Raw genomic sequence first — 17,085 nt, forward strand, 5'->3', positions numbered from 1 at the left:
ATAGCATAATTAGTTATTATTTTTACTTATTAATTTTATCGTAAAAATAGAAAATGGACTTATCTGACCAAAAAATAATTAAATTATTTTGACTATAAATTGAAAAAATATTTTAGATGTATATCTTATATCATGAAAAATATTGTATAAAATATTTATGAAATTCATATTAAGCGCATTTACAACAATGTTATCAACAATGTATATGAATTTGGCGCGCAAATAACACCTGATACTTCATGTCGGTAATGTAGAGATTATCGATAGGAATGAAATAGTTTTTCAAATAAAAATTAACACGTTAAAACAAACAAAGTTATTTTATCTGGTATGATGCATTATTTCTTACCATTAATTTAATAATAGTAATTCAATATTTGTTGAGTATATTAATTTTTTACGTATTTATAACCCTATATAAAGAATTTATTTTATTATCAGTAATCATTTTATTTGAGGTTATGTGACATATTTTCTTTTTGATTTGACATTTCTAGCGGGAAATTTTATGTCATTAATAAATATCACCGTAAATGAGACCTAGAGGTTCTGGAGGCAGAGCGCCTCCCGTTACGCCCATGTCTGAAAGGCAACAAATGGCTTTGTTAATGCAGATGACAAACCCAGCAAATCCATCTGCGGGTGGTCGAAGTCCAAGTGGATCCACATCACGAACTCGAGATAGAAATGAAAGAGGTGAAACACCATTACATTTGGCAGCAATAAAAGGAGATGTTGATCAAGTTAGCAAACTATTATCTCATAAAGCTGATCCAAATGCTACGGACTTTGCTGGTAACTACTTAATAGTTATATTTGAGTTTTTTTATGTTTTCAGCGTTTTATTCATGACTGAATATGAATATATTTTTGTTATAATGATAAATTCCAACGTATATTTACGAAAACAATTAAGTTTTATTAAAAATTACACATTTTACGGATGAGACAATTTCTGCACATGAAAATGATATCAGAAGACGCTAACAAAAGGTCATGTCTTGACTTTGAAATGTTTAAAACTACGGTAATTCGAATTTAAGCTCGTAACTGGTGATTTTAATAATTAGTTTTTAGAAAATATTTCCTTTAAAAGCTCTGATGTAAAATTCTTTCTATATAAGGGATATTATAGGGAATTATTGGCACATTTTCCAGAAAAAACAATAATATATATTCTATGTTATGATGAATAATACTTGCCACAAAAAAAATTGTGGCAATAACTAAAATAATGAAGGACATCGTTGACTCTTATTGAAAATTGCCTTCGATCAAACTTTTTGAAATTAAAGAATCTTTGTTGAATGGACCAAAAGTTTCCAAATTCATAAAGTCTTAAAAAAATCGGGTTTATTGAAATAAAAAGGAACCAAATTTAAATATAGGCACTAATATATGCTTAAACACGTATCCACGTATCCAATGATACCCCACACAATGAGACATTTGATCTAGGCATCAAGGACTACTAGAATCTATACTGAGTTCTGGGATGCTGGGTTCTAAATCAATATTAACGTGTTCTATTAATTCTAAAATGATTCTAAAGCATCCAAGTTCACATCAGTTTATTACATATCGTTTTGTTTTACGAGGTGATTCGTTATTATTTTTTCTTTCTTTGTCATTCGATTTAAAAAATCTACCTTTACAATCCATGAAACTTACTTCATTAATTTTATAAATTTAGCATAAAAAATACTTTTTTTAAATAATTGACTTGTTACTGAATACTGCACTTTCTAAAGCTGTTTAAAATTTGATCCTGTTGTTGAATCAGGAAACAAAATTGTTGTGTACCCATAAAATTTATTATCGTAGGATGGACCCCTTTACACGAAGCTTGTAATCATGGATGGTTTGAAGTTGCTAATCGTTTAGTACAAGCTGGAGCATCGGTAAATGCCAGAGGTTTAGATGACGACACTCCATTACATGATGCAGCCAGTGGTGGTCACCAAAAACTTGTTAAATTATTGGTTGAAAATGGCGCTGATATTCACGCTAAAAATAAAAAAGGAAAATCACCTGTTGATGTTGCTGCACCTCGTGTTCTTTCTATTCTATATGGCAATAGTCAAATTAATTCTGCTCGAGGTATGTTCTTTTCGTATTTTATGTTAGGCAATAATATATCCACATTACTGATGCTTATTAGCGAAATTATCAGTACAGGTTTAAAGCCAGCGTACATTTTTTAAAATTACTTGCAATTTGTGTTGACGGTAGTCCGTGGGTTTAATGAGTATAGAGCTCGTCAAATTTTTATGTGATTCTTATAAGAAGAATTATAATAAATGTAAAAATTTTTACCCGGCCTGCAGAAAAACGTTTGATACCCCACAAATTGTAATTTTCTTGGTTTAGGGCAATAAATTTTTGCATTTGTTATTCAATAATCTTCAAGAAAAAACGGAACATTCATTAATTTTAAGCTCGTGATGAATTAAAAAGTTTATCGTTCTTTAGAAGCGCAACTTCCTCAATAGCGCACTTATTTAATTGGTTCAATGGTACTGTTATTGGACTACCTAAGAACTATGACAACATCAATTTATGATTTGTTGCAAATAATTTAAAAAATGTATGCAGCTTTATATCTAATAATTTTTCAGTTTATTAGGTATTCATTTTTGCACCAATTAATTTAAAATTTCCATGTATTACAATAATTATTTTAGATTGAAGTTCCTACCAACTTGGGCTAGACAACGTTGTTTTATTAATTGAATTCATCATGATTATTTTCTACGGATCAGTTTAAATTTGTACCTTTTAATCAATCAAAGCCAACATTACGATGATATCAATCAAAAGAAAATTCGAAGGGTAGACTACAGGGTAAAAACATTTGAGAGCCTCTAATGTATCACAATCTGATAGAGTTCATTACAAAAATTATGCCTAAAAGCATTTTAATGGTTAAAAAACCTGAATATAAATCGTAGAGCTGGTATAAATTCAATTTAATGAATTAAAGTTGTCTAATCCACGTTTAATTTAGTTGGATCAGGAATACGGTCTATTTCAATAAAAGTCTATAGTAAAATACAGAAAAATCATCATAGATGCTATAAGAAATATCTCTATGATAACCATATAATTGAATATCTAACAACTGAAATGGTAACACAAAATTAACAAAGTATGTTTGTTTTTAAAAACTTGCTAAAAAGTAATTTTGGATTAATTATTGAACTCAATTTATACCTCTGCAAATTGTCAATTAATCATTTCGTTGAGCAATTATTAATCACTATAAAAACTAAATTATATTCGAAGAAAGTTTAGATTAGATCTTTAGATCAGTCATTTTTGGCATTACATTTATTTTCTCTAGATGGTCAAAAGTTCTGTGTATAGAGTATTGTATGGAGTTTTTTTAATGTTAAAAAAAACTATGTTTAGTTTTTTCTAACATGCGAGATTATTTTTAAAATATCGATCTTTCGTTCTAGGTTATTTAAGCCATTTTTAATTCAAAAAAATCTTTAAATCCAATTCATATTTTAGAAATTAATTAATTAAAATTTGACTATCCTAATTTATTTATGTTTTCGATTTTCATATCCATTTATCGTAATTTTTAATAATTTTCCCCGTTTACTTTTAATTACAAAAAATATAACATGCATTGACGTCTGAGATTTCTAAAAAAAATGCTAACAAACTCGTTAATAACAAAATTTGAAGCAATATACTTCTGAAAATTTTGTAATTGTTAAAATATCTATTAAATTTAGGTAGAAAAAAAATTTCAAAAAATATGAATTTAATATTTTCGCAAAGAAACAGGCAAAATAAAATGAATGTTTGTCTGTCCTCAATCTAGGGTAATTTTGTTACTCTAACGGCTTAATTAACCGTCGGTTTTTAGCACAACAATACATTGAAAAGAATTTTATATGCTACAATCAGAAAAATATTTTCAAACAATTTGAATGAAAGTTTTATTAAGGTTTTTTTGGTTTAAAATCTGTACCCTATTTGTACCCACTGTACAATAAAAAATAAATATTTGCTATATTATATTTTTGCTCATAACTAAATATAATTTTAATTTAATCGGTTATTATATAAAACGATAAAAAAAATTTATAATAAAATATTTTTATCATTCTTACTAGAAAAAATAACAAAATCTTAAAATAAAGTTGTTTTAATAATATTATTATATTTTAGCTTCTAGCATGTATTTAAAACAACCGCGTGTATTGAATCTTTGATTATTAACGACATCTTGTCTTCAAAAACACCAACCATTTATACAGTATTATATTTTAGAATTGGACAAAATATCATAATACAGTTTTAGTATAGGAATTACGAGTCATTTTTGTTTCGTTAATTTTTTTTTTTAATTTCTATTTAAAGCTATTAAATAATTATTTGAATTCATATTTAAAATAATTTGTGTGTATTTAAGTAACCAATATTTTTGATTAGGTGGTAAGCATGAAAATATTGGTGGGAAGCATTTAGTATATATTTTTAAAATATTAATTTGTTCACAAATTTGTGTGAATAACATTTTATTGTTTCTAACTACGTGGAAATTACTCCGATTTTGAGAATTACTTTTCTTAAATATTGCTTATCTGAATCTCTTACTGTTCTCGAAATAATATTTAAAGAAAGAACTTGAGGGACATTGTTATTAATTATCTAAATTTACAATTAACGGCTTAATGATTTTCATAGAGCTGATATTTTACCATTTAGTTCTATCCACTGTTAAAAAGAAAAATTCTGTGATCAGTTAAATTAAGTGAAAATTTAAACGCAGCATCCCAAAAAGTGCTAAAAAATACTGATACTTGCAAATTTTAAACTTGCCTGCTTTCAACAATTTTCTTAGGAGAAAAAGTTTTTACACGGATGTAATTAACTCGATATTTTTCGTTTTTTGGAAGGCATATTTGAAAAAATCATAAAATTATTTGTTAAATCTCATTTCATAAGGTTAATTAGACCAATAATAAAAAGAATCGGGTGCATTTTACGATTGAACGTATGGTTTCCGAGATATCGCTTAAAATTCCAATATTTCAAGCCATATCTCTTTCAATTTTTAAATAATCCAGTTGTTTGCTTAAAATTACCGCATGGATATACAGTTTTATTGAAATCGGGAATAAAAATTTTTGAGTTTCCTATGAGATATAAAAAAAGTCGAAGAAATCACAAACTGCTTTTTGTATCAGAATTTGGTAAAACTTGGTAAATAGTCTTTATAAACAAAAAAAATTAATTATGTATTTTCTATGATATGGCTCGAAATCTTAAGATAACATCATTTAAAAAAATAATTTAAATCGGAGTAGTTTCCATCTAGTTAAACTGTTTATTTATTCCGCTAAAATATCCATTTCAAAATGTATAAACTATAAAGAAAGATGAAACGTGTCGGGTTTGTTTGAATGGTGAATGTATAATAGATGTAGCAGGGGTTAGATAGCGTCAAACTTGTAGGCCGTGGCCGGTTGTTTGTTCAAGAATTAAAAATCTGATTTGTGTTGTGTGCGGGGCATAGGCTGTGTGGACCCGGCTTGTCTCGTCTCCTGTGCACCGCTAGGCTCTCTTTTGAGATGCGTAGAGCCTCACAAATCAACAAAGGTAACTAATAAAAATAATGTCACTTTATTTCCGTCATATGAGTGACAGAAGAGAATCGGCGTCCATTAATAAACATTTCTAAAATATAATTAACTTTTTTTCTTTCTAAATTGACCTCTGACTTATGTCAACACCATCTTGTTGTGTACAATTTTTATGTTGGTTAGTTTCAGGTTATTTTTGTTTTACTGTTAAAGCAGTGATTTTTCCCAGCTAATTATTCACAAAGTTGTGTGAGTGCTTAAGAAAAATGAAAAATTTTAATTACACTTGAAAATCAGTATTAAAAAAAAGTATCGGGTAATCTCTGATGATGATGATGACTTATCGATAATAAAGAAATTCTATTTTAGAAATGTTTAATTTAAAAAATTGTGTTATATGTCGTTAAATGTTTTAATTTGATGTTTTTGAACTATTCAAAGAATGTTCTTTAAAATTTATTTGATATTATTTTCTGTTATGTTCTACTAATTTAAAGTTGTGAATGGTTGTGTTTGTTTTTATTTTTTAAAATTTATGTGTGTTTATGTATTTAATTATTTAAAGCAAAAATATGTTTCTTATCTATTTTTTACAAAAACATTATTTGATATTTTATAAACAAAAATGATTTTCTTACGAAACTTTAAATGATAATTAAATAGTTTTTACTCATGAGACCAATCACAGGTAAATTTATATTTATTGTTTTTATCAAATTGTACTTATTATTTTAGAACAAATTTTATATTTTATCAGAAATTATTTTTAATTTAAGAGCTATAAAAACTTAAGTTCAATGCACTAATAGATCGGGTTCTGAAGGAATTTGGCTATGCAAAATATGAGGAATGAAAACTATTATCTGATTAGACCCTCAAAAACAGAAAATTTCGTATTACCAGATTGAAAATTGCTGCTAATTTTAACCAGTACAAATTTTGGAGGATTGTTATTGTTCTTGAGCTAATGAGTAATTCGATAGTTCAACAAGTAATATTCGAAAATTTCGTTGGTGAACTTTGTTTTGTTACCTAAGTTTAGCAGATTGATCCGCTATACTGCTTAGAATAAGAAAGTAAAATAGTTTTTTCAAACTTCGAAATGCGATTTTTCAAAATTAGTCAATTTTGGCGAAAAATATTTGGGGGATTCAATATGAAAATCTGGGTTTTTCGATTCCTGAGAGGATCTCAGTTATACAGACTGGTCAACATATTTCATGCTTCGCATTTTGTTTTGCATACTTACTCAAGTCTTTTTAATCTTTTGGGCTTTATTCCTAATCGGCAGCTCTCTAGTTAACGAACAAAGCTACGAGGTTACTTTCTATCGATCTCGTAAAAGGAGTATTATATATTATACAGTGGAATCTCGGATAACTCAAGCGTCCAGGGAAATGCAAAAATTTTAAGTTAATTATTTTTTGACTTAACAAGTAGTTCGATAAATAGAGGATATAATTGCTAAAATTTTTACTAAGAAAGGCGCAATTTTCAAGTACATAATTCGAGTTACAGAGTATAAATATGTACTGTCAATACCTGGGAGGGAAATAACATTTTGTTCGAGTTAAAAACTTTAAATAATTCGAGAAACGCGTAATTAAAGGCTCTGCGGAAGAGGTATCGAGGTTCCACTGTAATTAATTTCTTCCTAGATTTATTCGGCATCGAGAGAGCATCAAATAAAATACTAAAAATTACGGTTAATAAAATTCTTTGGCAACGATATTTATTATTTCTTATTTTAAACAATCATTTTCTGTTTTTATACAATTAAAGAATCGTTAATAAAATTTTAACAATTTCAGTTTTAATGGTCGTAAAATGTGTTAAAAGTCATAAAGTCGAATTAGTTAAGTGAAAGAATTAAAAATTAAAGTTTCTCTTATCTAAAATAGAGCCGTATATTTTTATTCAAAAATTATTGAACAATTTTCATAGTTAAGCAATTCAATTTGTTTATAATAAAGTTAATTGCATGTTATAAATAAATGAATTTCATTTCTATATAATCAAAATTGTTCAATGTTTATAAATTTAATTATTCAGAGAGATTAGATTTTGTACAGAGGCGGCTTTACATTGAGCAGTAGATAAGTAAAGTATTTCACTATCGATAGCTTTAATTAATTAAAAAATGAAACGTCAATATGTTAGCAAGGTGATAATTTGGAGGCTTTAAAAAAAGTACATTTTGGAACTTATTAAATACCAAAATTTAAAAGATTTTTTAAGGTAATGCCGATAACTTTTTCTGGGAAAAGTTTTAAAATCATAAATGGAATAATGCACTGAAAGAGAAATCCCTAGATATAAGAATTTTCGTTGGGGAAAAAGTTGCTAAGCGCACTCTTATGCTTTTCAAATTTTTGATTTTAATTAAGTAAAAAATAGTTAAGTACTCACTTCAATGTCCGTCCGCTTGGCGTAAAAATTGGCAGTTATATCGATAATTCGGTTCGTATTCATATATTTCTCAATATTTAAACTCAAAATTTTTCCAACAAAACTGTTTAAATAATTGTTGTTAATAATTGATGCTGCGACTTTTGAAAGTTCAGCATTCCAAATTCGGAATCAGTGTGTCAAAATACTAAAAAGCGCTTGGAGTGAAAAAGGTGTAACAAATATGGAGCGAACCGTGAAAAATCTTTAGACGAGCTCTGCAAACAGAATGCCCTGGTCTTCAGGTACGCCTTAGAGAATTTTAGACATCAAATTCGTGTTCCGCGATCTTGAAAACCCCCGAGTAATTATTTTGGATGCATTTTATAACAATTTAGAGATACTCCTGGTGGTACAACCAGGTCGTTCTGATCACCAGGTACATCGAGAAAACTTTTAAACATCATATTCGTGATCAGCGACCCGAAAAACCGTCCTGTTACAAAATTGGACCGAATTCGTTAATTCTTTACTAAATAATAAATATTTGTACTTATAAAAATGCATCCTAGCGATGACAAATATATTTTCATGGATTTAATCAAAATAAGTCACGAATTTTATAATTAACTTCTTGAATCGAATGCAAAAAATCGCATCTCGATCTGTCTTGTCCGAAAAAATCAATCTCAAAGCGTTTTTATTGTTATATCGACTCGACTATAAGCATTGTGCATTAAAATGTCATATAAATTAGAGCCGCCTCTGCTTTTAATAATGAATTATTCAAATATCATGATTATTTGATTGTCTATTCAGATATGTTAACATGAATATTGACAATTCTACTTATAATCTATTCTAACGTAACTAATGTATCTAACTTAATCATGAAAAGTTTTGGAATATTTCATAAAAAACTAATTAATTAGTTATTTTAAGTTTCAATGTTTTACTACTGCACAAATTTCATCAAATCATTGACTTAATAATGACAAATGAACTTTGGATTCCCTACCTATCACAATTTTTATGATGTAAACTCCTCACTCTCAAATAAAATGCACCACTCTATAGAAAAAACTCATAGATAATAACTCGATTTCTCTAGTGTGTGTAATAATTTTAAAGTTGTACCTGAATCTGATTTTTGGACTGTAATTTAATGTGATAATGTCAGTATGGCCACTTAAAGAAAAATTCTAGAAGGATTCCGAATAGAAAATATGAAGAATGAGATCTTGGGAATAAAAAAAAAATGTGTATGCAAGTTTCAGCATTTGTATCAACTAACCTGCTTCGTTCTTTTAAAATGTTATGTTGTTTATATTGCGTTTGTTATGGTGTGGTTTTCCAATACTTTCTGATCTTTATTTGCTGTCACGTGACTAAATACCTACCTAATTATAGTAAAATTATTTTCTAACAAGTGAAAACAAACAATTGACCGAGTTAATACCATGTATAGACAATGTTGATTACTATACAATTTGCGCATAATTTGCGCCCTCACGGGTAAGCAGTGATGTTTACGAAAAATGTTTCAAACAAAAGTTTTTTTTCTAAGGAACATTTTTTACATTTAAACTTTTGTTCTATTTCTAACGATTTACAAGATGGACCCAAGGATCCAAGGATCCTACGGACCCAAGACCCAATTGACCTATTTGCTCATTTACGAACTTGACATCACTTTTTACGTCGCCAGGACGCAATAAAAATTTCAGCTTGATATCTCTTTTCGTTTTTGAGTAATCGTGATGACTGGCGGACAGACAGACAGACAAACAGACAACCGGAAATGGACTAATTAGATGATTTTATGAACACTTATACCAAAATTTTTTTCGTAGCATTTACCCTCTAAAAAGTGTCGTGAAAATAAATGACGTAATTTTGAGCCTGGTTACGTTCGTGTTCCAGTTTAAGAGATTCTCTGGTGTAAAAGTCAGTCAACAGATTTCGTTCCTCGTATTTTGCAATACTCCATTTAGTGCCGAGGTCTAACAATTATATACGTCTCTCAAAAACGGTACTATTTTAACTGTGTACGTATAGATGTCGCGTGAGTATTTCACACATAATATTTCTTTTTGTTGAAACAACAGAAGTGTTAGCCTGGATAAAATTTGGCTGTTTTTTCCTATAGTTTTACATAATTGTTCAAAATAATGAAACTATTTAAATAAATTCAGAATTAATTATCTTGTTTTTGTTCAGTTCGTTCACCGTATAATTTATTTACTTAATTCAGATATTTGATTTTTATTTACAGAGTTGTTCCATAAGTTGTTACCACTTTGGTGAGAGATAATTGTCCAAAAAGATGTTACCACTTAAATGATAGAGGCACATTGTCTAAAAAAAATTACCACTTAAAAAAGTTAGAAGTTTTTTTTAACATAATATAAGAGTAATATTTTATAATACAGTGTGTCTAATTAAATCGGCACCATATAGAACTTTTTTTTATTATATGTTTTTTGTAAAAAAGTTTTTAAAGCGCAATATGGGCCAAATTTTTATTTTTCGACAAACTTCGTACACGCATGTCAAAAATTGATTTATGATTATTTCATACTGCTTTCTAGGTCATGCAGGCCTTTTTGTCATGGGCAACTTTTTTCATAAAACAAATAATAAACAAAATTTAGAAACCCCCCGACAAATTTGGTTTTTTCCTTGCAACTTTCTCCAAACTGCTCCACTTTCGATTAAATTACCTTTCAAACAGTACAAAAAAATTAAAGTTGGTTCACCCGTTTAGGAGCTACCATGCAACAGACAGAAACACATAGCGGTCAAACTTATAACACCCCTATTTTTGAGTTGGGGTTTAAAAAAGTTTTCCATACGATGCCGACTTAATTGGCACACTATTTATAATAAGTTAGTTTAAATAATATAATAGCCTTAAATTTTGTTCTTAAAATACATGTCTCAGATCATTTAAGTGGCAACGTATTTTTGAACAATGCATCTCTCCCATTTAAGTATTAAAATCAGGAAAAATGTCTCTCAAATGTATGGTAACATCTTTTTTAACAACCCTGTATTTAAAAAAACATACTTACTTATTGACTTTTGAAAAATGACAAGTTTTTTGTTGTAATTTTTAAAATACGTGTTGTAGTGATAAGGATTTCCAAACTTTTATACCATGTATATATGAAGTATATCAAGTATACTAAAATTAGTCCCAAGTTCGTAACACTTGAAAATATCGATGCTACGAACAAAATGTTTGTATAGGTGTTCATAAAATCATCTAATTAGTCAATTTCCGGTTGTCAGTCCGTCCGACCACACTAAACTAAAAAACGAAATGAGATATCAGCTGAGTAATCAACACTGTCTATACATGATATTTCAACAATTAATTCAGTCAATTGTTTTTTTTTTCACTTGTTTATTGATATTCTTTGTAAATTCCAATTTTCTCAAAATTCTGACTTTTAATTTTGCAGTAGTCTTTAATTAATGACAATAAAATTTTTATTTTTATTACAAAAAATTTGTTAATTCCCAAGTTGGGAATACCTTACTCAGTTATTTTGATCATATTTTCCCAGAAAATACACACCACGCTTTGTATCGAAGTACAACAGTGATAGGTGTGCTATTAATCCGTTTACGAAAATAAACTTTTTTTTTCGGCGTTATTAAAGATATATCTAGGCTTTTATTTGTTACTCCTTATGTATTACGGCTTTGACTTAAATACTACCCAGAACAAATAATAATTATTACTAATTGATATTTTATATAAATTAAACCAGTTTACTTGACAAATAAGTATACATATATTTATTTAATGGAATTTGATTTAGCGATTAAATTTTGTATCAATACGTTTAATATAATCACGTTTTATTAAAATTAATTCTAATAATTATATTTTATTGATAACTGGAAATTAAACAAGCATAATAATTATATTAATTTTAATGTTTAGCGGAAATATGACGAATAAATGCATCTCAATTTTATGATTCATTTAATATCTTTATCTCTGCAATTCTAATTAAAACACAAATTAGATAAAATATCTTGTAATATTTTCATTTATGCAAACTTTCTTGGATAATAATCTGAAAGATTCAGGAGCTGTATATGGGAAAAATCCTTGTGAGAATTTTACTTCGAGATTTTAAATACCAGTCAAAAAATTCGTCCTATTTCCTGTTTTGAATCAAACTTCAATTAAGGGGTAGTGAAAACAGATTTACATAAAACCCTCAAAGTTAAAATAATTCCAAAGAGGCTTTTTCGGCATCCATGCATCGCGAATCATGAACAGATAGGGAGCGATAGACCTACATGTCACTTTGCAACAAATTTTTGACCATTCTACCTTGGTTTGTGGTTTTGGGAAAAGCTTTGGGGGCGTATTTTTCTTTTTTGTTTGAAGGTAGGTTGATGAAATTTAAAGCACACTTACTGATTGATCCATTGCTTCTTGTCTGTTAATTTTTCGAGATGTCGAAAAAAACCTCCCTGAAATTATTTCAATTTTGGTGGTTTATATCTCCTCCCTAATTGAAGAAACTTTGAAGTTTTCGAAAATTTTGAAATGGTGTATTTATTTGGTCTTTAGTGGTCATATAGTCGCCGTAGTAGCTCAGTTGGTTAATACGTTTCGTTAAAATCAATTCCGTTCGCGGTATGCCGAGGGTAGCGGGTTCGATTCCCGCCGTCACAACAAAAATTAATTAAATTAATGGTTGTGATGGACTGGTGTAGTGCATGGTATATGTATGAAAGAGGTGCTGATAAATGAATTAATCAGCGGAAAAGGTGGTTAAAACACATATATGGTATCACAATGGTCTCTATAGCCTAAGTGTGTCCTTTGTGGACAGCCAATATAACCTAACCAAGTGGTCTGATAAATAATATTCTAATTTTAGTTCTAGACTAATAAACTATAAAAACAGAATTCTTTACTTAATCAAATTTTATAAAGGATCCCGCACAAATCTTATAAACACACAATATACCTTTACTGATTCGAAATCCGGTATTAAAAAAAATATACCCCCATCTGTTAATTGATGAAAATCATTGAATAGGTTTATTGTAAAATAAACAATTTAGAAACGCAATCTCTGCCAGGATATCCCTACTGCTGTTAATATTAATTAATTAATAATCAATCATTTTGCATGTTAATAGAATTTCACAAGTAGTATACCATAGATCAGGCATGGGCGACTTATTTTAAGTCGAACTCACCATTGCTTGAACTTTATTGTGGGTCTCTTTATCCAAGTCCGCATTGCTCATAGAGGAGGAGAAGCGAGAGGTGTATACGACTCTTTTACCTATCTCAGTTTCTCTAATAGTAATGAGATTTGCACAAAAAAATGTATCCCTGTCTTACTCGTATGTTAAGTTACGAGTCCGAGGGACTTCTTTAAGTCACGTTTGCCCATGTCTGCCATAGATGTTACACTATAATTTTTATTATATAACAGGAGCGCTATTTATTACTACTACGGTAACTTCCAGTTTTACTTACCTGCTTATACCTGGCTTTAGGTTACCGTAGCAGTATTAAACAGCGATGTCTTTATAATAAGGTTTATAGTGAAATATTTATTCTATGGTATGATACTCTGCAAAGTGACTAAATTTCCCAAATTGTTTATATTGCAATAAACATATCCAATCCTATTATCGCCAGTTAACACATGAGAGTATATTTTTCTAATTATCAGCAAAAAATGGAAATCGAATTTATGTTGACGGTATTTGGATCGTTTTCCGGGAAAAAACTAACAATTAACGGTACGGAATACTAATTGCAAAAATACCAATTGTAGTTACCAGTTTTTTTGCTGATAAGCATATAGTAGTATAGAATATACTGACGCAACATTTCAAGAAACATTTTTTCATACTTTGTAGATTTAGAAACTATTTTTCAAACTTTATTTCTTTAGAACCTAGAACTTAAATCATCAGAGTGTGTAAAACGTACATTTTTGATTAAATATTGTGTGTCTTTAATTGATTCTTGAAAACTATACTACGAGATAAAGCTCTTTGCCAAATTTAAATCTGATACGTACTTTCTGAAATATTTTTAATTAAAAAATCAATAAATCTTTTAAACATTTGACCAGTGACTGGACTCTGACATGCTCATTCTCAAATTTTGGCATATGGCAAGTAAACTTCATGGGCAAGCCGAAATTATTAAAAACAGTCGTATAAAGAATAAAATATTAAGTAGCAAAGTCACCATTAGCGTGATAAACTTTCATTATACCATGTATATGGAATATATCAAGGTATATTAAGTTTAGTTCTTTGTAAATTTGTAACGCTTGAAAATATTGATGCTACCAACAAAATTTTGGTACAGGTGTTCATAAAATCACAATTATGATTTCGCTTGTGTGACCCAACTACCTTAATTACTAACCATCGAAACCGGCCAGTAGCCGAGAGAACTAAGGTATCTTAACTTGCTTTGACTACTGGCAAGGAGATTGCGGGTTCGAATCCAGGCATCGGCAGTGTGAACAAAAAGTTAATGGTTCGGTAAATTGATGTGGAAACCTTACTTTACCAACAAGCACAAATTTTTAAAAAAATTGACTTTTGTCGTACAACTTAAAAATCATTTTTTGAATCACTTCTTGGAACCTTTATCGGCAGACATACTGTATTTTTCATATGAATGGAATTCAAAGAAATTTGTAAAGATACGCCACTAAACCATGTTCTAAAAACAGAAACATAAACATTTGTATTATGTTACTCAGTTATGAGTTAAAGGTATATTAACTTCCAGTTATTATAATAACAAAATTGAATGTATAAACACAATTATGATTATTAAAATATAAGAAGGAAAAATATAAATAATTGTTGTGCGTTAATCACTTGATTCAAGAACATGTTCAAAAATCATTGTTCTAATGAAATAAAATAAACTGTGTGAGCGAGTGACTGATTGGCTTAAAAACTTAAGCTGACTACACTATGAGTAACAAGTACATACATCACATTTTATTATAATGTTTTGTTTTAATAATATTGCCCGACTACGACTATAACTACTATTGATCAATAGTTTATTGTTCGTTCCACATTTAAAAATAATTGTGTACGTTTTGTGAAATTTATCGGTGTATTCATCCATCCATCCGGTGATGCTTTTATTATTATTATTTGTGTGAGTACTGTATATAGTTTCTCTTAATTATTATATCAATGTTAATTAGTTTTTTTTATCGACATATAAATATTTATTTTATTTATTTCTTTTGATTTTTATAGAAAAACTAGCAGCCTAAACCGGCGTTGCTCGGGTTTAAATACATCGCATGTTTAATGATATAAATACTATTTAAGGATCCATTTTTTAACGTAAACATTATAGATTTCTATCTTGGTTGAAATTGAAAGATTTAAATTTCGGAAGAAATTCCAGAAAACAGAAAATTCGAGTCCAGTTCTGGCTTGATAGTTCTATCGGTTGTCGAGAGATGGCGCTAACAGCTCTCGGCGGTCAGTTTAAAGTTGATCATGATTATAGTTGTCGGTTTAAATAAACTTTCTAGATCATTTCTAGAATTTTCTAGAAAATTTCGAATCGATTTTGACCGTTACACACATTTTGGAACTTTCTAGATCATTCTAGACATTTGTTCTGAAAATTTGCGAAAGTTCATATGAGTAAGAAAAGGACAGATTTATATTTTTTCACATTTTTGCCACCCACAACCACCTACCGCAACCAAACTCCCTTACTTTCACCAGGAGACAAAGGGATATTTACCGCCCCAACGGGAAGTTGATTAGAGTTGGTGGTCCTACTCCAAGTCTGCGCTACAATTATTCAGAAGGTTTCGAGATCTGTCGTAAAACCATAGTAACTCCAAGAAAGCTTAAATGTCGAGAAAGGATCTCCTTTTTGAGCAAGAATAGTTTTAGGAAAACTTAAACTAAAACGTCTTTAAATTCCCATGAAAAAATAAAAATATTCGTAATTAGAAAAGGCGGATGAAATGTGTTGCTTAAATTTAACAGTGATTAATTAACTGATAAGTTCCAATTGATTAACTTTCTTACTGAATCATCTCGACTAGTTTGACTTTTATTTGATCGGGTTTTTTTTATTCTGATCGATTTTGAAGAAAACTTCAAATCCTCTGTGTTAGAGTAAGTAATCTAAAGTTTACGATAAAAATAGCTTTGTTTAAAAACTTCTGACTAGTTTTTGAAGTGACAATTCAAAATTAAGGTATATTTAATATTAAATAATTTTTTGTAGGTGGTAAGTGAGATACGAAAATACGAAATTTCAGTACATCGAAATTAATTTATTCTCTCTTCCAAACATTTTAACTCTTTATTATTAATTAAAATTTATAATTTCTGTAAAATTACCTTGAAAATATTCATTCAGTACATGAAGGTTGTGTGAGTTTTCATATGAAAATATATATCTTTATCATTTTTTTAGCAAATTATTGAATAAGTTTTTATTATTGTATGCTAAATAAGTATATCATTTGTTAAAAAATTAGTACACTGCTCAGTCATTTTTCATTTACTGATTAGAAATGATTGTTATGATTCTGAAATAAAACAGTAATTCTTTTGATTAATAATAAAACTGACTACTAATTGTTTCTTTGTTAAACTAATATCGAATTCGTTATCCACATTATTGCCATATATATTTGCCGAAATGAAGCTCTGCACTCACTACTCACACTCTCATTTTATTTCGCAAAAGTCTCATTACTATGCTGACATCTGATTGCTAATATAATTACTTTCACGTTCATTACCATAAATGTAATTTATTTCATAAAATTAACAGCAACATTAATTTAAAATTAACTGTAACTGTGTGTCTTTAAGAAATTAACTGTTATCAATATCGCAAAAATGTTTTATATAACCCATGGGTAAGTTAGTTTACAGTGGCTCTCCTGAGATGGAACACACTAAGACCAAAGGGTCCGTTGTGATATCGAAAAATAGTTGGCCCACTCCCAGCCACTACTCCACGAACCATTTGAAGCTGTTCAAATGCAGACTTGCCTTGCCATCAATGGACTTAAGGTCGGAC

The 17,085-nt window shown here is 29.0% G+C and overlaps 1 protein-coding gene across 3 annotated transcripts in view; it reads left to right on the plus strand.

Annotated features, from left to right (window-relative positions):
* Positions 1 to 236: 236 nt before the first annotated feature.
* Positions 237 to 17,085, plus strand: part of LOC123296687 (ankyrin repeat domain-containing protein 12) — a 29,973-nt gene continuing 13,124 nt past the window's right edge. Inside the window, exons 1-3 of one of the 3 annotated variants that reach the window (XM_044878266.1) lie at positions 237 to 328; positions 498 to 795; positions 1,825 to 2,100. In XM_044878266.1, coding sequence (XP_044734201.1) covers positions 534 to 795; positions 1,825 to 2,100 — 538 coding nt within the window. In that variant the 5' untranslated portion in view covers positions 237 to 328; positions 498 to 533. Of the gene's footprint in view, positions 329 to 497; positions 796 to 1,824; positions 2,101 to 5,451; positions 5,620 to 17,085 lie in introns of those variants that run through there. The other 2 variants (XM_044878267.1, XM_044878268.1) reach the window with 2 other exon arrangements.

Source organism: Chrysoperla carnea, chromosome 3 (assembly GCF_905475395.1).
Source record: "Chrysoperla carnea chromosome 3, inChrCarn1.1, whole genome shotgun sequence".
NCBI classification, from domain to species: domain Eukaryota; kingdom Metazoa; phylum Arthropoda; class Insecta; order Neuroptera; family Chrysopidae; genus Chrysoperla; species Chrysoperla carnea.